We start from the raw sequence: 26,548 nt of genomic DNA, 5'->3' as shown, positions 1-26,548 counted from the left end.
GAGAAATAAAAATTTACGTTCACACAAATACTTGTACACAAATGCAGAGCAGCTTTATTTGTAATAACCAAGACAACCCAGATGTCCTTAAATGGGCAACTAGTTAAACTGGGCACAGCCGAACCATAAAACAGTACTCAGCAAAATAAAGGCGTGGATTATTGATACCTGAAATGACATGAATGAATTTCCAGAGGATTATGTTGAGGGGGGAAAAAGCCAATCCCAAAAGGTCACATACTTTATGATTCCATTTATATAGCATTCTTGAAATGACCAAAGTATAGAAATGGAAAACAGATTAGTGGGTGCCGAGGGTTGGGGGGAGTGGGCGTGGCTATACAAGGATGACATAAAGGACCCTTGTGGCAGTGGGGTTGTTCTGTATTTGTGTCAGTGTCAACAGTATCCTGTCTGTCACACTGTATCGCAATCGTGCAGGATGGCTCCACAGGGAGAAAGTGGGAAGGGGTCTGTGCGTTATTTCTTATAACTACGTGTTAACCTACAATGGTCTCAAAATTGAGTTTAAAAAAAGAAAGAAAGACCTAGAGACATGTAGCCCAAAATAATACTATCTGGCATTTGCTTTGAAATAACCCAGGGTCGAAGGAGAAGGTGGTGGGCAGGGGTAGAGATAAAACAAGAGAGGCCACGAGCAGGTAACTACTGGAGTTGGGTGCTGGGGATGCAGAGTTCACTGTGCTATTATATCTACTTCCGCTATATCTAAAATTTTCATAACAAAAGGTAGAGGAATCAAAGTCTCAGAGAGGATACTCAGTGTCTTATTTATGGCCACACCACCCGTAAGAAAGAGGACGAGACTACCCCATGTCATTGGACTCCCTGAGCTGAGACAAAGCCAGGCTCTTTTGGATGTGAGGCAGTGAAGGCAGGGCCCACTGCTGAGCTGTGCAGAGCCAGCCCAGTAGACTTCTGGACAGCACCGGTCTCCAAAGCACCTGGATGGCCAGGCCCGTGAAGCCCAAGGTGCCGCTCTCCAATCAGCGTATGGGGCACTACGCAGCCTGCCATACAGTCAGCAATGCTGTGGTGGAGGCCATCAGTGTCCAGGAGATCCAGTCTTCACCAGAGATAACACACACCAGGCTGAGCAGGAGGCCTGAGAAAAGAGTGACTCCTGCCTTTCCCCAACAGAAAATTCAGAGGTTCTCAGAGGCCATATAACAGAAAAACAGGGTGTTCACCAGATCCACCTTGGAAAACAGAACTGCCAGATGAACCTCCTTGTCCTGTTACGCAGAGATGACCAACCTCATACAAAAGACCCCTCTATGGACGAAAGGTAGGCCTCACCCCAATGCCGCATCCTCCTCAAAGCCCTCCCCAAACTCCTTAGCCAAAGGTGCACCCTCCTTTGCCTTCCCACAGCTCTGCTGCATAACAAAGTAACCCAAAACTCAGCAGCTGAAAACAACAAACATTCATTATCTCAGTTTCTGAGACAAGTCCAGCACAGCTTAGCTGGATGCTGCTGGCTCAGACACTACAGTCACATCACAGGTCACTCATGTGGCTGGCTGTGGGCCTCAGATCCCCGTGGCTATTTGGCCAGAGACGTCAATTCCTTTCCATGCAGCCTCTGTACAGGGCAGCTCATAACATGGCAGCTGGCTTTCCCCAGAGCAAGGTCTCAGAGAAAGAGAGAGAGAGAGAGGGAAGAAATAGCCAAGATGGAAGCCATGCTCTTTTGTAACAAATTCCAGGAGTGTTATGTCATAACATTGACTATATTCTATTTACCAGAGGCAAGTCAGTAGATCCAGCCTACACCCAAGTGAAGAGCATGAACATCAGGAGGTGGGGTCCTTGGGAGCCCCCTCAAGGCTGCCTACCATGTATCCCAAGGCAGATGGTACTTGTGTGGCAGGGATTTCTAATCCCCCCACTAGAAAATGAAGTCATGAGGGCAAAACCCCCATCTGACCCGTGTCTTTTCTCCTGTCCTCACATGCTCATGGCTGTTCCCTGTCTGAGAGTGGCAGTCACATGCCTGCCACCTCCCACACTCTTGCTGAGAGGCAGACCCAGGTGGGCAGGTTTGGTACCACGTAGCCCCACCTGCTCTGGTCCCAGCTGACTGGATCAACAACAGCGAAAATAATGCACAGTTTATGGCCTATGGGATGGCCAGAAGATTCTCTTTCAGGGTCTGAAATGGGGAAATACCAAGCGATGATGCCTGTTTTGGGGAAGTAATAACAAACCAAAGCCCCATGCAAGCTTCAGTTCCTTGAGAACAGAAAAAAACACATTTTCAAAAATGCGGTTGTGGAGAGAATAAAAGGGAGAAGCGTAGACAGAAACAGAGACACCTTCAGAGCGAGGGAAAGAGGAAGAGTCACTGACACAGACAGGTGCCTGGCGATGCCCCAAGCTCCGAGCTTTCTCATTCCAGCCCCTCCCTTAACGATCCCTCTTCCTTGCACTGAATTGCCTTTGGCTCACTCACAAAAGAGGAAGAAAGAAAGAGGAAGAGGCAGAGGAGGAAGAACTTGGAAGGAGAGCATCTAGAGTCCCGGGAGGTCATCAGGTGAAGGTCAGGGTGCCAGGTCAGAACACTTGCAGGAGGGAGTTTACTTGAGGTCAGTCACCAAAGCACTCACGATCAGAAGTCCACTCCTGTCCCAGGCACTGTGACTTCCCCAAATTTCACAGCTCTGCCACTAATCACTCTAATGGGAAGAGCTTATCCTGTGACAGCTGGTTTTTTAACAAATATACAAATCCAATATTGCACTTGACTCCCCCAACGCAATGTGGAAGGGAAACCATCACCCACTGCACCACATTTGCTCATCCACCTCTTAGGGAGAAGTTACATCCCAGAGCTTAAGGTGTAAGTGACACTAGGACAGGAACCAGCTAAATCTGGTCAAGAAGTCCGTCCTAACTCAGAGCAAGAAGTTAAGACTCATGTCGTATCACATCACACCTGACTTAGTACTCTCAAGGGTTTTCGTGCCCCCAAAGGTCCGGCACACACAGCCCTGCGGACTCTGTTCTTGGAGAGCCTCTGGGGGCCCTTTTGATAGGCAGAGCAAGTGATCAGGGACTTGGGGGAGACCTTCCAGGCCAAAGGAAGAGCTGAGCAAACCCAGGAAGCAGGAAAGCAGAGTATGCGTGTGACCAGAACAAGTTAAAGCAGCCATTGTGGCTGAAGAGCAGGATGGTGTGCGGGAGCAATAAGAAACTACGCTGAAGGGGGAAGCGGGTCCCACAGGAGGAGTCGAAGCATTGATCCTTGCAGCTCCGCTTGGAGGACCAGGCACAGCCAGGCACATTCCAAAGAATGTCCAGAAGCCAGAGTGGGTGGGGAAAAGAACAGAAGAGCAAGCCCAAGGTTAAATCCAAGATGTTTAACCAAGAGGATCCAATCATCAGCAATTATACACTCAGCCTCAGTAGAGAAATTAAGTGTCCTACCAGTTGGATGAGGCACAAAGGTAGAGACAAAAAGAAGATGCTTGTTACTGTCCACCCCAGAGGTGCTTCCTGAACTGGTGGGTTTGGGCTAGGACACCATCTGCAGAGGCGGCGCCCCTGTGGCATGCTGTCCTCTGCCCAGCCTGAGACCTAGGTCTCCCAACACGCCTCAGGCAGAACACCTCCCTTCTCCCCCATCCCACCCTTAACTCCTCACCCTTCAAGGCCTGGCACAGACCTGCCTCTGAACTTCTCCTCTGAACTCTACCAGAACTGACAGTACCTGGTCCACTCCTCATACAAATAATCCCACCGATCTTCCTTAAGTCCAGGCCCAGTGCTGCTGCTACTGCTCCCCTGACCTCTGACCCCTGGCTGGGTGAGCACCCACTTGCTTGGCTCTGTCCCCAACCAGAAGGTGAGTTCCCCAAGGGCAGGGCAGCAATACCCACTCCAGTGCCCAGCATATGGCAGAATAGCAGACCCTGCACAGGTGACAAAGTGCCTAGAATAAATGCTGCTTGAGCTCTTGATGACAGTAATAAAGGCTGGCTGATGCCTTTACTGGGAGCCAAGAATTTAAATGGGGATCTTGGGAAGTTAAAAGAGAGAGTCTAATAGAGGGAAACAAAGTGAGAGATGTTACTATGCAATCAATTTTATAAAAAGTTAAGTTTCTCCCAAATTGCTTTCACTAGCTTACAAAGACCTTCTAGCATTAAGTTAGTAGAAAGTAGTGAGCTATTTTTAGCACTTTTTGACAGCTGTTCCTCTTCCAAATAAGAAGACTCAAATGCCTCAAATATGCTCCATAGGAGCTGCCAGAAAATAGTTTTCACTGAAATCACAGGACAAGTGTTTATAACTTTTGTTCGGTATTTACTCAGATGTTTTCACTCAGGCAAGTTCCTGAATATCTGCTTTGCCTTTTGCTTTTTTCCACATGCGAATCCCTGGCCCTCACGCCACGCCAAGCACTAGCTGTCCGGGCACCATCTGCTACACCAGGAATCAGAATCCGTTGCTTCCTCAAGGCATGAGGACCCGACCCATCAAGAAACAGTCGTCCAGAAAATTCTACCCGTGTTTGTGATGAACCCACAGGGAACATCCAGGTTCTATGTAATTTATCAGACGCTCTTGGAGTTTATCTACAGCCAGTTCTAAATGGGTTTTTTTAAAAAGTGCTGCAGTGACCCCCCAAAATAAAGTAGTTCAAGATACATACCTAACAAATATGTATTCAGGTCACTTGAGAAACATTTATCAATTGCCTACGTGCCTGGTTGTGTTCTGGGCACCAAGAACACGGCAGTGAATAAATGCATAGCACTTCCTGCCCCTGTGGAGCCTACATTTGCACAGGGAGACAGATAATGAAAAAAAGTCAAATGCATTATCTATTAGATGGTGATGAGAACTAGGAAGAAAAATAAAGCACGGCAGGCAGGGGTCCTGGCACTTCAGAGGAGATGGTACGATTTTACATGGGAGGGTCAGCGATGTCCCCTGAACAGGTGACATCTGGACAAAGGTCTAAAGGAAGCGAGGGAATAGGGCACAGAGATGTTTGTGGGGAGAGTGGTCCAGGAGGAAGGAGCAGGGAAGCTGAGACCACTCAGCAGAGTGAGCGAGGGAGAGCTCGGCAACTGTCACAGCTTTGGGCCCAGGGTTGGGGGGGGCACTGCAAGGTCATAAAGCCATGGAACCAAAGCTGTGGGGCTGGAACAGGAGGTACCCAAGCATCTGCCACTTAAAGCCCCTGTAAGGATGATAAAATGGCCAAATAGAATGTGGTCAATTGCCGTAGGTGGCCAGTCTACATCCTGGATTTTATCCAACCCCTCAGTCTGTAGGTGAGGACTGGCCACCTGAGCAGGGAAGGGCTTGCCGGTGTGCTCACAGAAAGGTGGTAACTGAGTTAGAAATTGCAGTCAGCTGCACCTAGTGTGGCCGTTCAGGGTCATCCAGAAAAAGCCTGCTATCTCTTTCCCAGAAGAGCCCACCAGAACAGCCAGGGGTCTCTGGCGTGCGGGCCAGTTCCTTCAAGGGTTGATTTCAGGACCCCTCAGCTGCAAAGTTTCTTGTACTATTGACATTTTAGCCAAATAGTTCTTTGCTGTGGGTCTGTCTTATGCATTGGAAGATGTTTAGTGGCACCCCCAGCCTCCACCCACTAAAAGCCAATAGTCAACGGGAGGCAGCCGACATACTCAAAATATCCCAATCAATAGTCATTGATGAAAATGAAAAATGTGTCTTTTATTTTATATAAAAAGGTAACAGACTTTTTGGCCAACCCAATACATCTCCCTCTTTTAAAACAACTCTGTACCCGGAGTCCCACCACAATTCAGGATCCAGGTACAGTCTTCCCAACGCTTCTGGGTCTGAGGCAACTTCAGGCATAACCAAAGCTACTTCAGATCTGCTCAGAGAGCAGTCACGGTATAAGCGATACAGTGAGTGAATAACTACAATGCCACACCTGATGACGGGCTCCGTTCCCACGCAGTGGGGAGAAACAGTAGCTGAGAAAGGGCCTTCGGAGGCTGAGGCTGCCTGCCCCCACCCCCACTCCCAGAGAGCGCTACACAAGTGTGGTTTATTACTCTTATTTTAGGGCAGCATTTCTTAAACTGAGTCCTGTGAAACAACCATACCTTAGAAAGTGAACAGATGGTCCTCAAAAACACATTGTTCTGTAACAAGTTATATTTGAGAAATGCCGGATTAAACAAAGTTAAAGATAATTTTTCCTTCAGAACTTGCCAGAGCTTTTGATTTGCTGATAAGTACTTGACCCTCGGAGAGGAAAACCACTAGAAACATCTCACACCGAGCCCCCTCCACGCCAGGCCCTGTGATTCTGCACACACAATCTCCACGGTCCTCACGCAATCCTATGAAGTCCATACACTCACTACTCCCACTTTTTAAACAAAGCATCCGCAGCTCAGAGAAGGCAGGTTGTTCTTCCATGGCCTCTGCGAGGAGTTAGGATGGGGTAGGCAGGCCTGGGTGTTATTAGAGCCAGAGAACTCAGAGAGAGCCCAGTGACCCCGACTCCTGAGGAGGTTTCTGAGACATTCATACATTCCAGGTGGGAAAGCCAAGGAGTGCTTCAGTGTTAGCTGGGGGACGGCCCAGAACGTGAGCAAACCAGGTTGGGGAATGCGGTTTTGGCCCAGTCTCCACAGGGCCTCTCCTCCCAGTAAACATCAGGGATAAAGGGGAGAGAAGACAAGGGCGCCTCTCTCCCAGGACCCTGACCCCTTCTCCACCGCACCCCGGGGCCCAGAAGGCATATGCACCCGCCTGCAGGCACCCCCATGTTCGATGCGAGTCTGCCTCACTGGTGGAAAACTAAACTTTGATTACAGACCAGTTTCCCGATTTGGTTTCAAACTGAACAAAGTTATTAAATTCCAAACACCAGCCTTAAAAGCCTTCTGCGTTTTATAAAACTGCTATAAAAGAACAGTAGAGAACATTAAAGATCTTTCATGGGGGTGAGCAAAAATACAAAAAGCACAGAACAAAGAAGTCCAAACTGAATATAGCTTTTACTACATTTATTACATTTCACTTAAGAGAAAAATTTTTAAAAGATGGAATTCTAAAGGGTTTCTGTAAAAGGCTGCACACTGACCTTAGAGTTTCAAAGCATGAATGAACGGATGCATAAATGAAGGCTGCCTGTCGGGATCTCTCCACTTAGTCTTGTCCCCAGACCGCAGGCTTTCTGGCCCGGCCTCCGGTCTCTCGCCTGTGGGCCTGTGAACTTCGGCTGAGATGCACCTGCACATTAATTAACCAGAAATTCACACCAGCCTTTCCCAGCCAGCGCCACAGACCCAAAGCAGACCCAAGGCTGTCCTCTCACCTCTCGAGAGTCCAGCCACCTGCCTCCCGCCTAGGACAGAAAGGCCACAGGGGCAGGTGTTCAGGGTTGATGGCACCCATGACGCCAGGAGAAGGGCAAGGCTACCCCACCTCCATTCATGGAGGGCTTTGTCATTCTTTTCCACAACAGCAAGCATCACACTAGCCCTCAAGAAGGCAGCCCCAGCCTTGGCTGGTGTGGCTCAGTGGATTGAGTGCTGGCCTGAGAACCTAAGGGTCACCAGTTTGATTCCCAGTCAGGGCACATTCCTGGGTTGCTCCCAGTAGGGAGTGCATGAGTGGCAACCACACACTGATGTTCCTCTCCCTCTCTTTCTCCCTCCCTTCCCCTCTTTCTGGAAATAAATAAATAAAATGTTTTAAAAAATAAAAGATGGTGATCCCAGAGCAGAAAAGGCTCAGGCCCCAATTCCTACATTTCAGGGATTTTACAACATTTTGCATTTGCCTGGTCTGTTTGTACACATAGATCTCCTCAAAACAACACAAGTAAGATGAAGCTGATGGTGGTATGCCTGCAGATCTCAGGAACCCAAAATCTGGGAGCTGATAGAAAAGGTCTTTGGGGGAGTTGGGGAGGTGAAGCATTTTTAGCTATATAACTCCATTTCTAGCTCACAGTAACCCTGAGAAGAAGGCAGGCCAGAGAGGGCAATCGGGGATAAGAGGTGGCATGACTTGCTCAGGATCATCCAGAACGTTTCCTTGTCCCATAGCAGAAGCTCTTTCCAAAGGCAAAGTGGGTGGTCTAAGGGTCTGAAAGAACTCCATCCCCACACCCTCTGGTGCTGGGTTTGGAGACATGGCTCATCGTCGCCACCCAAACAGCCGACGATTACTGGCCCTCCTCCGTGTGCCTCACACAGTGCTAAGGGCCACTATACATATCATCTGGTCAGTGCTCTGAAGTAAGTACTGTGTCATCCCCATTTTACAGATAAGGAAACAGAGATCCAGAGAGGAGACACGCTAATGTTCAACCAGCGTCCAGGAACCATTCTAAGCCTGTTATGCATACTAACTTTTTAATGCTCGTTATAACCAATGAGATGTGACCTGCTGTCTCTCCATTCTACAGATGAAAACACCGAATACAGACGGTTTGGTAACTTGGCCAGAGGCACCCAGCAGTCCAATAAAGGGACTGCCATGAACCCAGGCACTTGGCCTCCAGGCCTGTGTTCTTTTTTTTTAAATATATTTTATTAATTATGCCACTACAGTTGTTCTATTCCCCCCTTCATTCACCTCCACCCTGCACACCCCTCCCCCACCATTCCCCCCCTTTAGTTCATGAACACGTGTCTCAAGTTCTTTAGATTCTGTATTTCCCCTACTATTCTTGCCCTCCCCCCTTTCTATTTTCTACCTACCATCTATGCTACTTATTTTCTGTACCTTCCCCCCCTACTCCTCCTCCCACTCCCCTGTTGCTAACCCTTCATGTGATCTCCATTTCTCTGGCTCTGCTCCTGATCTAGCTGTCCTCTTAGTTTGCTTTTGTTTTAGGTGTGGTTCTTAATAACTGTGAGTTTGCTGTCCTTTCACTGTTCATCTCTTTTATCTTCTTCTTTTTCTTAGATAAGTCCCTTTAACATTTCATATAATAAGGGCTTGGTGATGATGAACTCCTTTAAGTTGACCTTATCTGAGAAGCACTTTATCTGTCCTCCCATTCTAAATGAAAGCTTTGCTGGATAGAGCAATCTTGGATGTAGGTCTTTGGATTTCATGACTTGGAATACTTCTTTCCAGCCCCCTCTTGCCTGTAAGGTCTTTTTTGAGAAATCAGCTGACAGTCTGATGGGAACTCCTTTGTAGGTGACTGTCCCCTTATCTCTTGCAGCTTCTAGGATTCTCTCCTTCATTTTAATCTTGGCTAATATAATGATGATGTGCCTTGGTGTGTTCCTTCTTGGGTCCAACTTCTTTGGGACTCTCTGAGCTTCCTGGATTTCCTGGAAGTCTATTTCCTTTGCCAGAATGGGGAAGTTCTCTTTTATTATTTGTTCAAGTAAGTTCTCCACTTGCAAGTAAGTTCTCCACTTGCTCTTTCTCTTCCCCTTCTGGTACCCCTATAATTCGGATGTTGGAGCGTTTAAAGATGTCCTGGAGGTTCTTTAGCCTCTCCTCATGTTTTTGAATTCTTGTTTCTTCACATTTTTCTGTTTGGTCATTTTTTTCTTCCTTCTGGCCCACTCCCTTGATTTCAGTCCCAGTTTCCTTTCCATTACTTTTGGTTTCCTGTGCACTTCCCTTCATTTCAATTAGTTTAGCCTTCATATGTTCCTCTAATCTGTGGCTAAAATCAACCAGTTCTGTGAGCATCCTGATCACCAGTGTTTTGAACTGTGACTCTGATAGGCTGGCAATTTCCTATTCACTTAGATTTATCGGCTCTGGGGCTCTGAGTTCTTCTTGAGCCATGTTTTGGTCTGTTTGCACCTGTTACATATGAGGAGCGGAGCCTTAGTTGTTCACCAGGGCAGGGCCACCCAGGTCGCTGGTTTGTGACGCTGTATGTGGGGGCAGGGTCAGAGAGGGAGCAATAGCGGTCCCCTCTGCCCCTTCCCGCCGCTGGGGCCTGCCTAGTCTGTCTCACTGCTTGCTCCTTCGCTGGTTTATCTGCATGCGAATGTGTGACCATGGTCAGCCTGCTGCCTTGAGCCTTCACTGGTCCGCCCATCACTACCCCCACATCTGGGATCTGCCCTTGGCTGCCTGCATGCCTGGGTTGGGGGATTTTTTTGCCTGACCTGCTCCGCTGCTGGCTCCGCCCCTCATACTGGTCTGGCTGAGTGGTTCATTGTCGGACTCCCGTATTGTTCAATTTTCTGTGGTTTGGCTGCGTTTTTTGTTGTTGAAACTTTGTTGTTTTTAGACTTGGTTGTGTGAGAAGGCACAATGTTTCCACCTATGCCTCCATCATGGCGGAAGTCTAATCCAGGCCTGTGTTCTTAACCACTACACCATCTAGCCACTTTTAAGTAACTTCCCACAGTCGCAAATTAGAGGGTCACAGAGATGAAACCCAGCTCTGTCTGACCAGAGAACCCCTATTCTCTGTTATCTACCTACCAACTCCCCTTTCGACCTGTGTCAGACCTACCTGGCTCTGGGCTCCTTCAGACACTGGGGCTGGAAGTTGAAAGAAGCTCAGTCATGGTCATGCATTGACCCACAGAGTAGAACAAGGCCAACCTTCTGGAATGGTGAAGCAGCGCTTCAAAAATCTCTAGGCCCCACAGACCTTGGCTGGTGGCACAGCAAGGGGGCAGATATCACCAGCAGGGTGTTTGAGATGAGGCCCAAGCAGTGGCCCTTTGAGAAGTGATCACCCACATTCTTTCAGCATGGGAGGGGGAAATAAGGGCTCCTTTACAGTGGAGAAATCTGACAAATACTACCTCGGCCAGCTGATCCAGGTCAACATCAATGGTGACAAATCATGCACCCTTGGTATGATGTGACAGATCACTGATGTGATGTGATGAAAATGGCAACATGACAAGGCCAGCCTCTAGCCCAGGTCAGGAAAAGTGTAGGGTCGTCCACAGTGTGCCCTGGCTGGGAGTCAGGGAGCCTTGGTCCCGTCCTTGCTCAGCCAGGCTCTGTGACCCTTGGAAAGTCTTTCCTCTGCTCTGTGCCTTGATTACCTTGTCTTAAAAATGAGATCATACAATGGTGAACTCCTAAGGCTCTGCACCTCATACATAACAGGCGCAAACAGACAAAAAGATTATGGCTCAAGAAGAAGAACAGCTCAAAGCCCCAGAGCCAATTCTTCTAAGTGACCAAGAGATAGCCAACCTATCAGATGCATAGTTCAAAACACTGGTGATCAGGATGCTCACAGAATTGGTTGACTTTAGCCACAAATTAGATTAAAAAATGAAGGCTACACTAAGTGAAATGAAGCAAAATGCACAGGGAACCAATAGTGATCAAAAGGAAACTGGGACTCGATCAATGGAGTGGACCAGAAGAAAGAAAAAAATGACTGAACAGAAAAGAATAAAGAAATAAGAATCCAAAAAAATGAGGAGAGGCTTAGGAACCTCCAGGACATCTTTAAACGTTCCAACATCCGGATTATAGGGGTACCAGAAGGAGAAGAGGAAGAGCAACAAGTGGAAAAGTTATTATTTTTTTCAATTTATTTATCTTTAGAAGGGAAGGAGAGAAGGAGAAAAATATCAATGTATGGTTGCTTCTGGTGCATCCCCTGCTGGGAACTGGCCCCTGCTGGGAAATGGCCTGCAACCCAGGCATGTGCCCTGACAGGGAATCGAACCACGATCTTTTAGTTCATAAGCCCGTGCTCAATCCACTGAGCTATACCAGCCAGGGTTGGAAAAGTTATTTGAACAAATAATAAAAGAGAACTTCCCCATTCTGGCAAAGGTAATAGACTTCCAGGAAGTCCAGGAAGCTCAGAGAGTACCAAAGAAGTTGGACCCAAGGAGGAACACACCAAGGCACATCATCATTACATTAGCCAAGATTAAAATGAAGGAGAGAATCCTAGAAGCAGCAAGAGATAAGGGGACAGTCACCTACAAAGGAGTTCCCATCAGACTGTCAGCTGATTTCTCAAAAAAGACCTTACAGGCAAGAAGGGGCTGGAAAGAAGTATTCCAAGTCATGAAATCCAAAGACCTACATCCAAGATTGCTCTATCCAGCAAAGCTTTCATTTAGAATGGAAGGACAGATAAAGTGCTTCTCAGATAAGGTCAACTTAAAGGAGTTCATCATCACCAAGCCCTTATTATATGAAATGTTAAAGGGACTTATCTAAGAAAAAGAAGAAGATAAAAGAGATGAACAGTGAAAGGACAGCAAACTCACAGTTATTAAGAACCACACCTAAAACAAAAGCAAACTAAGAGGACAGCTAGATCAGGAGCAGAGCCAGAGAAATGGAGATCACATGAAGGGTTAGCAACAGGGGAGTGGGAGGAGGAGAAGGTACAGAAAATAAGTAGCATAGATGGTAGGTAGAAAATAGATAGGGGGGAGGGCAAGAATAATATGGGAAATGTAGAAGCTAAAGAACTTATGACACATGGACATGAACTAAAGGGGGAATGTGGGTTGGAGGCGGTGTGCAGGGTAGAGGGGAATGAAGGGGGGAATGGGACAAGTGTAATGGCATAATCAAAAAGATATTAAAAAATAAATAAAAATAAAAGCAAAAAAAATGAGATCATAGTGTTTGCTGTGCCTCACTCTATGAACATGAACATGAACTCCTCTATCAAGATGAGGATTTATAATTGATGGACATTCTGTCCCAGACAGGCAAAGAACACGCTCTTCCTCATCTCAATGCCCCCTTCCTCAAAGGGGCCCAAAGGGAACCAGTCAGAGTGCTGGGCCCCACGTCCCACGGATGACCTCCCCAAGCCCTCCCAGGCACACAGAAGTGTCTAGACACCAGTGCTGCCAGCACAGCTCACAGCCATGGCCACAGGAACCCTGAGTCTGGAGGAGCTGTTCCCCCACCACAGGCTGAGTCAGGAGAGTCTGCCACAACCCACACTCACCCCTCCTCAGTATAGGATGTGTGCAGGGTATGTGCTGAACTTCACTCCTCAACTGCGGGGAGGAAAGCAACTGAAACACAGGGACCTGGAAACACGACTCCATCACGAGCACAGACCAGAGCGCGTGGCTGCCCCAGACCCAACTGAGACCCAAGGGATATAAACTGCCTATCTCATATGTAGCTGGTTTGTCCAAAACTCAACAGGAAGTCACCCAAATGGAATTTCTATAGCCCCCCAAACCAACAGAAACCAGGGTAAAGGGAGCAGGTACCCAGGCTAGCCTACAGAAGCCAAGTGGATATAAACTGTAGCTAAAGCCTAGCTCTATTGCCCAGGCCTTGGTTTCAGGGCCCAGGGGCAAAGCTCAGGGGGAGTAGGAAGGAAAGTACTAAGAAGGAAGACAAAGCTTCCTCAGCCTTTCTGGGTTCAGACCTCATCAGGTCTGAATGAGGTTGTCGGTCCCTCTCCTCCCGACTCCCATCTGCCTGGACTCGGGGGTTTGTCAAGGTAAGCCGGAGCCTATCTCCAAAGGCCCAGGAGTACACTGGACTCCAAAATATTCTCTTCTCTTTCCTTCAACCTTTCCCTCAACCTCATTTATTTATCCAACAAACATGTTTTCATCTCATTCCCTCTGGGCATGTATCTCAATTCAGTATTCAGAGGACAGCAATCAGGTGGGGCTACTTCGCACTAAAGTGCAAAGGACTGACAGGCAAGTAATTCCATGGCAGGAGTATTTGCATTGGTTTTAGAGGAGTTTATGATCCTGCAATGGTAGCTCTGAGTGGAAGGCTGTCTGCTCTGCCTATTCTCAAAACTTCAGTTCTTCTTTTTCTGAACCCACAGAGTTGCTAAAAGCTGCAAGCTAGTCCCTGGTTGCTAAAAGCTGCAACTGCTCCTACAGTAGCCCGTGCAATGACCTCTGTAGCCCCTGGGCTCTCATGGAAAGAGGAAGGCTTTGCAAAAGCTGGGGATGTCTGTCAGGTCTCAGCAGATGCTATAGCTCACCTCCTATATGTGTTCATGCTTAGTACACATAGACATGTGTGTATACACATACATACACGCACACTCTAGACGAGCTGCTGCTTGAGGCCAGAGAGTCCACCCGCATGTCTCTCACAGCCTGTCCATAATGTCTGGCTCAGAAGACACTCAAAAGAGATGTGCAGCTGGACCCCGGCATCTCCCGAGTTCTGCTCCCCATCTCAGACACATCAGCTTTCCCAAAGCATGGATCTGGTCAGCTCCTCCCTGTCAAAAATGCCCACAAAGACCTTGTCTTCTGTGTCTGGGGCTAACCTCCGGCTGGTATCCAAGCTTGCACAGCATATGCCGACCTCCCCTGACCACCTCCTCTCCCACTACTTCCCAACATGTGCACCTGCTGGGACCATCAGAAGAAGAGGTGTGCTTCTCCCAAACACACACCACAGCTCTTCCGAACTGCCAAACTGCACCCTACCTGCTTCTACACAATGAAACTTCACCCATCTTTGAAAGTTCTAGTACCACCTCCTCCACGAAGCCCTCCTTCTTGTCAAATGCCTGGCTGAGCATCTTCTGAAACCCTCAGCACTATGTGGGTCTCCTTTGTGGCCTTCATGACATCCTACCTAACTGCCACCCCCACCACCATAAGCCCATGAAGCAGCAACCCGGCAAACATCTCTGAGACACTCAAAGAGTGGCCAGCACCATGTGATGCAAACACTAGACCCCTGGCAGAGGATGTCTATTGGCAGAAGGTTGACCCCAAGACAGAAGCCTTCTAGGGAAGTTTTCCAGGGCCTCTGGCAAGCTTGACACACTTGCCAACTGCCCTGGTCCTTGCCCTCCCTGCCCAGGGAACACCATATCACAATCACATACCAGTCATGGTGGCTCAGCCTTGGTAAGGGCTGTTTTCACGGCTCATGTCATTAACCCAGAGCCCCTAGGACCTGTGTATGCAGGAGAGGGAAGCTGCAGTCCCCAAGGAGCTGCTATCCACTCCCCGAAACTCCAGTTGGACAAAAGTGCTTTCTTTTCCATTATGTAAGATGCTTCCAGAGGCAACAAACCTACCACCAATGGGAGGAGATAAAGGCCCTGTGGGTACAAGTGAGGAGCGGAGAGTGGCTGCGCATCTATGAAGGACACATGGACAGGCAAGTGTGAGCCACAGGACCTGTCAGCCAAACATGGCCCTTCCAACACGAAGCAGAAAGAAAAACAAGCTCTGACCAAGAGCAGAACCAGTGTGTTTTATCTCCAGGGCCCCTTCATTTCTCCCTCTGCAGTTGGGCAAAACACACAGGTGTAACCACTCCCACCCAGCCTGGCCAGCCCCGCTCCGCAGGACTGCAGGGAGGGGCTGAGGAAGAAGGAGACAGGAGGCCGGGTTTCCTCGGCTTCCAGGTACTGTGTGGGTGCGAGAGGCTGGACATTCAGGTCTGGCCAGCAGAATAATCCTGGGTCACGGCATCGGAAACCTGGATGGGAGGCCAAGTGCACCCTGAAACTCAGAGAAGTGGCCTGACCTCAGCTCCTCCCTTCCTCTCCTGTCAAGTGGGGACAGCAACTGTCCTGATATTCACATGTGGCTGCCCAACGTCCCTTCAGGAGGTCAAACATCAACGGACTCAGAAAAGTCCAGAACCTCATTCACGCAGGCTGACAACAGCGAGGGAGGGGCTGTCAACACAGGCTGGCTTTGTAAGTGTTGCCTCTGGCCCAGCCATCCCACCCATAGGGATTTATCACAAGGAAATAATCCTCATTAGAAAATGCAATCTTTACACACGTCTATAGTATAATTTAGGATCACAGAAAAAATAAAACATATCTAGGTAGCAGAGAGGAACTCAGTGAAACCATTCAAAAGAGGCTCAAAGACTATGAAGACCCAGAAAACAACAGTGAGTAACATGAACTGAAAATGTCATGAAATACAGCTTAATTGCACCCTCTCTTTCATTTTGGGGGGTTTAAATGAAGGTTAAAGACACTCAGAATGCTTTAAACATAGAGTAAACTCCTACTTTGCCTAAATCATTAAAAAGCTACATGTTGGGAAGGTATAAGGTAATCAAGAACAGTGACGATGTCTATGTAGTAATGAGAGGATAACTGTTTTTCTGTTTCAATGCAGTTTTCAGGTATTGTCTTATGAGTGGATGTTGCTTTTAAAACAGAAGTCCACATATTTTAGAGGCAGTTGGAGGACAGAAGGGTGATCTTTGTTATGGGGGAGGGTGAGAGGAGAGGCTCAGAGGCAGACAAATAACCCGGACTTCTGGGGCAAGCGCCAGATGGGGCCTCCCAAGGCATCTCTGGGGGAACGGAGCTTTTCTGACTCAGCCTTCCTGGGCGGGGACCCCAGGCTGGGGACCCGCCCCTGTTCCATTCTCACTTTCCGAGAGAAAAGGAACGCTGTGAAACAAAATAACCAAAATAGTGCCAATTACGCAAGAACAAATTCATCAACAAAGGCCAAAACAACAGCAATTTCTATGATTTAAATAATGAGTACAAAAAAAGGGCAGCAATATCAAGACAGCACTCACAGTGCCTGAAAACCAAGCATCCTTGGAACAGTGCGGGGATTCCAAAGGATCTGCCCGGAAGGAGGTAGCTGTGCATGGGGCCTGGGGCTGTGCAGCCGCCGGGCGGCTCAGCAGAAACATCCAGACCCTGCGGGAGCTCCAGGATGCTCATTTCGTTTTATGAATAGCAGCTTTTAGTAACTCCCCCAAACTCTCCTCTTAGGAACCAGACTCTGGGCAGATGTAGAAATGAATCTCTGGCAGCACATTATCATTCGTCTGAACAACCCCTGGAAAGACTGGCGTTGGGTCTGCCTGCTGCACATGTCACACAGCTCCTTGCAGGCCTGACACAGACCATCCGATCCACAGCCTGGGTAGCACAGCTCTGGCCAAAGCCTTGACTCTGCAGACATTGCCCACTGGGCATGGCCAGGACACCAGCAGAGTAGTCAAAAGGCAGAGGCACAGCAGCCCGCGACTCCCTAAGTCTCATCATCTGCACTTCACGATTCACCTGCTGGACCTCCCAACCACTGTGGGACAGAAATATCTTCCTGCCCTGACAACCCCAAGGAGGATGGTCTATTTCCCCTCCCTCTGGTGCCCCAAAACATAACCTGGTCTAGAGTCTAGCACATGGTGGGCAGAGACCTAACGGCCAGCAAGGGAGGGAGGGAAAGGAAGGCCAGGCGTGCCTCTTGCCGGGTTTCCGCTGACACTTGTCGGTTCTTCGGGCACAGCGTTTTGTTCAAAGCCAACCACACCTGCGGAACAACAGGGCTGGCCAGGCCCAAAAGGCCCATCTAGTCAACTCTTAAACTAGTTTAATCATGGAAATCGTCTTTTTATTAAAGATTTTTATTTATTTTTAGAGATAGGGGAAGTGAGGGAGTCAGAGAGGGAGAGAAACATCTGTATGAGAGAGAAAGGTCGATTGGTTGCTTCTCATACACACCCTGACCAGGGACCTGGCCTGCAACCCAGGCATGTGCCCTGACCGGGAATTGAACCGGAGACCTTTAACTTTGCAGGACCATACCCATCCAACTGAGCCATGCCGATCAGGGCCACTCGTGGAGCTCCTTGACCAAACGGAATCCTGGTCCAAAGCTTGGTCTACACAGTGGTCAGGACCAACTGCTAGGAGTGAAGGTGGCGGCAGGAGCAGACAAAGCAGAATCGCTCTTCCCTTGGCTCCCCGAACCACAGAATCCGGAAGGGGATTCCTGTGACCCTGGACTCTTCTAATCCAAACAGCTCGCTAGGTCGGCCTCGCCATTTACAGGTGGGAAACCGCGGCCCACAAGGACGAACGGGCTCCACAGGTGCTTAGTGACAGAACTAGAGCCAGCACCTGGCTTTCTCCCCAGAATCCTGGGGAGCAGGAACCACACCTTCCTCCACTCTGAGCACTGCACCAGGCCCGCCCAGAGAGAGAGCCCCACGTGGCCCAGCCGAGGGGGTGGAGAAACTGCTATGTGGAGAAGCAGGCCTCCCCGTGAGACAGCTCTGCCACCCACACAGCTGCATAACCCTGGGCGAGTCACGCAAGTCATTGGTCTCGCTCATCTGTAACCCTGAAGGGCCGGTGAGAGGACCCAGGAGATAACAGGGAAAGCCACACCTGGTCTCTGCAAAGAACCACAAGTGCTAGCTCTTCTGCCTGTGCCCTTTGGTGAGCTTGCCTCCTCTCTCCTCAGACCCCTGCTCAGTGAAGCCCCCTGAGCCCTGCCTTACAGTGAGGAGAACGTTCAGGGGTCTCCGTGGTGCCGGAGCTTGCCCTGTGGGGACAAAGTCTAGATTTTCCCATGGGCTGACAACCTGCCAATGAAACTGAACTTCGGCCTCCAACTCCCGGACTCCTGGCTTACCAGACCCCTTCAAACGTCGGTGCTCCGGACGCCCCTTTCACCTCCGGTCTGCTGGGCCAGAGCAGCAGGTTTCCACCAGAGGCCCGGCTGTCCCCTAGGCAACTGGGTTCTGTCTGCTCTGGGGATCACTGGAAACTCAACCAGTCACAGCTTGAGAGCTGCTACCTGAGACCCAAAACTCCCCTCCTAACCCCTAAAAGGCTCAGGTCATCATTCACCAGGGCCAGAAAGTGGGCAATATCCAGGGCTCCAGAATCAATCAGAGACCATCTAGAGGAGAATAATCCAGAGCCTAGGACACCCCTCCAGGGAGACCACCCCAAGGCTTCTAGTCCAAGGGTGACCAGGCTTGCAAGCACTCCCACACAGGGCCGACCCACCAGCCACCAGACGCCCACATCTCTTCAGCCCTGTGGGAACTGAAGTCCAGGTAACCCTCTAATTAGGCATCAGAGTTTCAAAAAAAAAGTCCTACTCAAACATAATCTGCACCTCTCACATCTAGATTTGATATTTTACAGTCAGAGAAGTACAGATTCAAACTAGAAAGAACAGGATCGCAGATCTGGATGGAGGGACACCTAGTGCTACTGCCATTTACCAGATGGACAAACTGAGCACCCAGAGGCTGGGTGCCTGCAAGGGGCAGAGTCAGGGCTGGAGCCCAGAGGCCCTGACCCAGGGCCACCACACTGCGCCACTCACACTGTGGGAGCCATGCATCCCAGGGCCCTGCCCTTGCTTCTCTGGGCAGGAAGCTGTCACATAGCGGGTGTTGCTGGCCCCCTCGCCCTCTCTTTGTGCATTAGTGGAGTTCTCCTGACACAGGGCACCGGTGCTACCAGAGCCAGGGGGACAGAGACAAACGCCAAACAGCAGGGGCTAGCAGGTTACCTTTGGGCATGATCTGATGCATGGCGACTGAGAGGAAGAAGATGGAGTCACTGTAGTAGGTCCCGGAGCCAGCACTGAAGTGCTTCTGCATGGCCTCCACCACTGGAAAGAGCTTGTCCGTCAGCACGGCAACATCGTGGAAGACGACCTGCAGCAGGGCACGAGGAAACCACAGGACACTCAGCACACGCATGGGCCCACAGAGGGGGACAGATGGTGCCCCTCCAAGGTCACCAGCAGGGCATCCCAAGTGAGAGTTAAGGAAATGGGAAAATGATGAGGCTGGCTACGGGGACAGGGACATCATGTGTGATGCGTGCGCAGGCACTGGCGTGGTGGGTGTAACGGAAGAGTGGGAGCGAGGACGGGGATGCGAGCAGCCCCCCAGTCTGCTTTCGGCTCCTGAACTCCAAGCTGGGCCATCGTGAAAGTAGTTCTCTGCCTCGTGACTGGAAACCACAGGAAACTGTCTGGTCCTGAAGTTAGGACCCTGAGCACGTCTGAGTGGCCGGCACCGGCCCCAGCATCACCACTGCTGGTGGCTGCTACACGTTCCTCAGTCCAGCCGGGTGCTCTGCCTCCCCTGCCCAACGCTGTGAACAGTGTGAGGGTCTCTGGGAAACAGAACCTGACGATGCCTGCTGCCACAGGGAACACACCCGGGACCCAAGCAGCATTCTGTGAGTGTCCAGACATCCGGGAGGTGCTGTGGGAAGTACAGGGTCTAGTCTCAGAACACTTGGAGTCTAGAGATGTCACAGCTGCTCAGCGGAGTTCTGCGGTTTATTCTCACACGCACACTTCGGTCTCCACGACAGCCTGGGATGTCAGTGTGGCAGATGTCACTGTCATAGCTCCAAATTACAAACAGAAAGCAGATGCTCACAAAGGCTACACCTGCCTATGGTCACCTAGCTAATAAATGGCGGAGCCAGAACATGAACCCTGGTCTCCAGATTCCAAGCCCCATGGCCCTCCCACTGTAAATATACCCTCCTTCCTTAACAACAACCAAGGCAGGAGGAAGACACCGCCAGGACCAGTGAGTGGAGCGGACAGTACTAACAGGACCCTAACAAGTTGCCTTCCTTGTTTGACATTCATCTCTATTCAAGTGCAACCCTTGTGGAGCCCCGGCCTCATTCAAGATGCCAAATTACCACGCACTCGGCTCACGTACGTCTTCTAAGTTTTCCCCGCTGCTCTGAGTGCCCTGCAACATCTAAAACATCCCACTGTACACTAGAAGCACTCAATAAGCCCAGGCCAGAAGCCCGAAGAGTCTTCTTCCCCCAGGCCCCCCCTCACAAGAGACCTGCTGATGATTCCTGTCACCTCCTACCCACAGTGAGCTGCCCCCACCCTGCCCCCGTGACCCTGTGACTCCCGACTACACAGGCACCAAAACCCCGACAAGGTGTCCCTGCATCGCGCCCCTCCAAGCCAGCCTCTGTCGAGCCTCTAAAGTGATCTTCTATACCTACAAATCCATTTCCATTTTTCCTTGGCTTCAAACCCTCCAGTGACTCCTCACTGCCCTCAGTTATAGTCCAGATTCCCCAGCCAGGCGTATGAGGCCCTGCACTGGTAGCTCTGAATACCTATCCCTCCCACCCTCCCTCCCCTGGGGATTGGGCAGAACTAAACCCAGGTCCTCACCCTGCCCACGACACCTCAGTGTCCTATGTCCTTGTATATTTGTACCTGCCCTTAGAACCGACTGGAACCCCCTTGCCCAGCCCTACACCTCCCTGCCAGCCCATCTGCCTGGTCACTCACTCCCACCCAGGCTTCCAGCTGTGCTCGGACACCCACTCCAGCCTGCGCACAGCCTCCCACGACCCGCCACGCCCTGCTGTGCACCCTGCATCACACAGGGGGGGCTCCGCCGCTGCTCTGTTTCTGCATCCGCTGTACGGCACACGCCTTGAGGCCAGAAGTTTGTGTCCTGTGCCCAGCTCTGGACCCTGTGGCAGGCCACCAATCAGCACAGGCTTGCGGAACTAAATGAACCACACTTTGGACAACTTAATAAACCTCTCTGAGCCTCAAATACAGAAATGATAACACCTACCTCCTATGGTGGCTGTTGGGACTGCCTGGGCCATGCAGGTAAAGTACCTAGCTCAGAGGCTGCTGCACAGCCCTTAGTCCTGCGTGTTAGTGTCCTGCCCTCACCTCCCTCTACCATCCCTGGATCCCTCTCCTCACAGATCAGCCTTCGCTCATGAGCCAGCTTCTCCCTGTGAGCCTCATTACACCTCCAAACCACTGCTGGAGCCTGGAATTGGACAAGAAACTGGAGCTGACGAGAGGGTTCTCAGAGAAACGGAAGCCTCTGCATTCATTAAGAAAGAAAGAGAATGGATATGTATAACCAATCTCTCCCCCTCACCCCCCAAGCAGGACCTGCCATAGCCAAGCTAAGGGAAATACAGAGATTACCGCAGCCAGACTCCTCCCCTGCTCAGGTCCCCACCTCACCCCAAAGCTTCACAGGAGACAATTACATCCCATCAGCATTAATAGATTTATGAGGACAAACTGTACTCAGTGCCCTGTTCCAAATGCTGTACAGTAAAGTGTGCTCTAATGAATATTTCACATAATAAAACTACTTTAAGATAAACTGATACGTTCTATGGAATAAACCTGATGCAGCAAGAATCAAACCACAGACACTGCAAGTGTGAATCAAAGCACCCAGGTCTGGCCCTGGCCGGGTAGCTCAGTTGGTTAGAGTATCACCCCAATATGCCAAGGTTGTAGGTTCAGCCCTGGTCAGGGCATATATAAGAATCAACCAATAAATACATAAATAATTGTAACAACAAGTTGGTGTTTCTTTCTTTCTTTCATCAAGTAAAAAAAGAAAAAAAGAAACACTCAGCCCCCCCATGTCTAAAACAGGTCTGCAAACCGTGATCTCCCAAGAGCAAGGTCGGAGTCGGGCCCCTTCGGAGGCCCCCAGCTCTACCCAGGGCCCAGTGTCAGGAAGGCGTAGAGAAGTGAGAGCGAGGGAAGGAGAGAAAAAGGGAGGGAGAGAGACAGAGAAAATGCCGCGCTCCTTCCGTTCCTCCGCCCTTTCAAATCTCCCACATCAGGGGCTGCGGGAGGAATTACCGTGGAACCTGGAAACCGGGAAATGTACAGAGTGACTCCCATACTGAAGGCACAGGCTTCAATGGTTTGACCAAGGTGACTATACAATTTGGGGGGAAATAGATTAAAAGTCAAGTCACTGTAACTTTTATATATTCATTTATATATAGAAATAAAATACCATATCAATTACAACATTAAAAATATTAATTATAAAGCATTATTTCTCCAACGGCCAGCTAAATGACTTCCTTTTGGACCCTTCACCATGTCCTCAGCCTTAAGGCCTTCACCAGCCCTGCAGCGAAGCCGAGCCACGCAAGCCGTCTGCCAGAACACATCGCCCTTGTCATCCATTTAAGGCGTTAGACACGGCTCACTGGGAAATCACGTAGGATGTCGTCACTGGAAATGGTGTCCCAACCCACACGTACCCATGCCCTTATCATTAAAGCGGTCGATTTTTCCATCAGCCTATAATCATGCATTTGTAGCCACTTAACTACCTTCCTTCTGTTAGTGATTTTTAAAGGCTCACTTATATCAATATTCTACACTTACGGGATCAAAACCCCAGAAATAATGACTAAACCTGTTACATGTCTTTGCCTTCTTTCATTCTTAATTAATGCTGTCATGTGACTCCTAGAAGCACCCAAGTCCTGTAATAACTGAGGTTGTTTCAGGCTGAGCTGTTCTCAAACTGAACTTGGCTGTTCAAAATAAAGCATGTAAGAGAGAGAACACTGTGTAATATGAGACTTTGAAAAGACTCAACTCTTTTAATAAAGCACCATTTAGGGATGGGGGGACGGAAGGCTTGCCTCACATCCACCATGCACAGCACATTCCCAGCGTTTCCGAGGTGAGGAGGCCAAAGCAACCAGAACAACCAGCCGGGTGCCAGGCAGGGGCAGATGTTACTGCCACCGTGGCCCTGGGCTTGCCGCCACAGACAGGCCTGAAGAACTAGGCCGCTGCTCCCCTGAACGTGCACTGGGGACATAAAGCCACACCAAGTCTTCGCTCAATTTGGTGGAGAAAACTCTCTGATCACTGGACACACCCCACTGGGAACCAGGCCACACAATGCTCCTGGAGCCAAGAAGGGAAGTGGCAGGAGCTGGCCCTGCTCACAGGGAGACGCCAGGTTTCCAGGAACACCAAGGCCCGCTTAAAGAACAACAGCTCCTCCAGCCACAGGCGGCAGTGCTCGGCCCCAGACTGTCCCCAGAGAAGCTGCTAGAGGGAAGAGGGACAGTGCGAAACTCCGGGAAACCCACCCAGATCTGACATTCCTGGTGCCTCCTACCACGTGCTGGAATCCACCTACTGCAGGAACAGCAAATAGGTGTCCACTTGCCTCTCAGGGCTGCCCAGAGCACCAGGTAGGAAGGATTCTGTGGCAACGTCTGGACTTGTCAAGAAAGTGCCATCATCAACAGCAACGGGTGTGCAACTCACCCCTGTGAAGCCATCGCCCCAGCTTGATGGGCACCCAGTTTTGGCTGGAATCATGACAGTGATGGGGAGTGGGTGCCTCCTGAGAGTCACAGGCATGGGCTTCACTGTTCTGGGCGCACGTGCTAACTCCACCACGTGACGGCCTGGCAACCCCAGTCAAATACTTAAACTCCACCTCCTCCATAACAGGGAACGAATCACGGCACCTATCTCGCAGGGCTTTTATGAGGAATATAGTAGGCGCTCGGTAAAGGACAGCTGGCTTTACTGCCCCATTCCAACGCAGTTAAAATGCCTTTCCCATATAAGAATACCTAGCTCTAAGAAAAGAATACGTTCTGTAATGAACAGACCAAGATACTACAGGGCAATGCTCAGAGCTACCTGGCTCTGATGGCATCTGACTCGGATAAAAGGTGGTCCTGCCTCCTGCTGTCCTCTGCTCACAACCTGGTCCCAACTCTGCTAGGGGCTGCTCGGTGCCCAACCTGAAGGCTCCTCCCATTTTTCATGCTTAGCGTGGAGCACCCACTTGAAAACCACGCTTGTAAAATTACTGTAACAACCCAAACCAGGAGGTAGATTAAATGCAATTCTGATTGAAGAGGTCCTAATACATCAGAAACATCACTAAGTACGGATATCTGCCTCACAATTAGAAATAACGTGTGCCCTCTGTGGGGTCACTGCTCACCAGGGACCTGTGCCAGCCTGGCAGGCCACCAAGGGAGACAGAAGGAGAAAGGTCCTCTTTGAGTGCAAGGAGCAGGGTGGGGTGTTTAGGGACCTGACGAGTATCTGGCACCTTCCCAAAGGGGGGCCGTCTGTGCCTTCTCGGAGCATGACGTGCCTCCCCTCACCCCCTGCCCCACAGCATCCTTGAACAAGTACCACCGAGTGAGTGACTTGCCCTGAGGTCAGTGGGCGAGGACAGGGTGGGCCCCACCACAGACTGGTCAGCTCCCGAAAATGCATTCCTAATCTTGGGATCTTAGTAATCGATTCCAACAAGAACTGGAGGAAAAATGCTTTTCTGGAAAAAAGATTATTTTCTCAAAGACTTGCACCATGAATGCAAAGGCGGGTATGTCTAAGAAGGGAAGGAAACTCTAACGGCCTGGCAGTTTCCAGTGCCCCAAACGTGCCACACGCTCGTAGACCTCAGGGCCTTTGTGCTGGCCATTCCCTCTTTCAGAAGGCTTCTCCCCCAGGATCTTCAGATGCCCAGATCCTTTAAGTGATTCAGGTGTCCATTCAAAAGTCAACTCCTGAGATCTTCCCTGACTAAAGAAAGGACCCTCCCAGCCCCACGCCCCACACAACCAGTCCTGGCTCTTCTATTCCCAGATTTATTTTCTCTATAGCACCTGTCACCACCTCTCACGAATTTTTAAGTGTCTAGTCTTTTACCAGCTGTCTCTTCCCAGGCCATCCAGCCTGTAAGGCACCACAAAAGAGGGGACCTGTCTGTCCTACTCTCTGCTGTGCATCCAGCTTTTAGGAAACTGCTTCGCACACAAGGAAGCTCAGCGAATGCTTGCTGCAAGAAGGAATGACCAAACACGGGAGCAGAGATAAAAGCGTCCAGAGAGGACAAGGTGACATGACTACCTGCTCCAGGACCCAGAGTGGTGACTCTGCAGGGCCCCTTCCTGGGAGCCCTGCAAACTCCGCAGCTCCTTCCAACCCCAGGACCACCCCCCGGTGTGCCATAGACTTCCCTGTCCCCACCCCAGCCTTTACCCCAAAGAGAGGACCTTCTTCTCCATAAGACTTACTCTAAACCTCCAGGAGTATGAGCATTCTCACCACCTCTAACCTGCTGGTTAGCACATCTGTAGGGCTGGGCTGCAGTATCTCACTTTGCCACCAGGAGGTGTTGCCTAATAAACTCTGTACCCAATCCGCAAGCTGCTTCAGAATAACTATGCCCTCGACTTTAATTTCATTTCTGAAATTATGTCTTCAAAGGTGTTTCCTTAAGTGAAGTTTTCCTGGAGTAGGGAGCGATAGGTAAGTGACTAAATGACAGGTGATAGATGGGTAGAGCCACAAAGAGATCTATTGGTCTTTTTTTTTTAATCACCATCCTAAAAACACTATCCATTATCAGTGGGTACTTCTTTACCATCTCCAATAACTTTGACTCTCCTGAAAACCAAAGATCCCCCAGGTAAATGAAAAATACTCTGAATTTGTTAGTTTTAAATGAAAAAGTTAAACATTATAATTGGTGTACAGCTTTTTATAAGAAAAATATAAATCCACAGGTTGGGCCCCTCTGTCATGTGACTTTTCTAACCTCTTTAAGATATCCTCAGTGCAATTCCACTTTGTCAGGAGGAACCACAAGCAGCTGAAGAGGAAGAAGGAAGCCTGCCCATCTGACTTCCACAGGAATTTCCAACACCCATCCTCATGACCCACTTTATTAACAGCTCAAAAACTACATCGCACCCCTCCCCCCACCTCCCCAGTCCGCACAGCCGGTGTCCAGTCGCAGCTACAAGACACCCCCGTCTGGTTCCCTGGTCACCCTCATCTCCACCTCACACCTGCCGCACCACCAGCAGTTTCGGACGGCTAGATCTGCAACTAATGTTCTAGGACCCCGACAAGATCCCCAACGTTTTGGCAAAGACAAGCCATACTCTGGTTCTCAGAAACCTTGATGTGACCTGGGTGGGGGAGGACAAGGAGCGTAGCACGAGACAGGTCCACACTTGCGAGAGGCCCCTGGCCGGGAGGCGATGGAGGGCCCAACAACATCAACAGAA

At 49.9% G+C, this 26,548-nt stretch overlaps 1 protein-coding gene across 2 annotated transcripts in view; it reads right to left on the bottom strand.

Annotated features, from left to right (window-relative positions):
• XXYLT1 (xyloside xylosyltransferase 1) overlaps positions 1 to 26,548 on the bottom strand; it is a 171,098-nt gene that overhangs the window by 119,249 nt on the left and 25,301 nt on the right. For both annotated transcript variants that reach the window (XM_037153413.2, XM_037153414.2), the window contains exon 2: positions 19,206 to 19,353. In XM_037153413.2, the coding sequence (XP_037009308.2) occupies positions 19,206 to 19,353 (148 nt within the window). The remainder of the gene's footprint in view (positions 1 to 19,205; positions 19,354 to 26,548) is intronic.

The sequence above is a fragment of the Artibeus jamaicensis genome, unplaced genomic scaffold (assembly GCF_021234435.1).
Source record: "Artibeus jamaicensis isolate MK-2021 breed Jamaican fruit bat unplaced genomic scaffold, CSHL_Jam_final contig_466, whole genome shotgun sequence".
Lineage (NCBI taxonomy): Eukaryota > Metazoa > Chordata > Mammalia > Chiroptera > Phyllostomidae > Artibeus > Artibeus jamaicensis.
The sequence above is the reverse complement of the archived record's forward strand: the minus strand, read 5'-3'. Positions and strand labels throughout refer to the sequence as shown.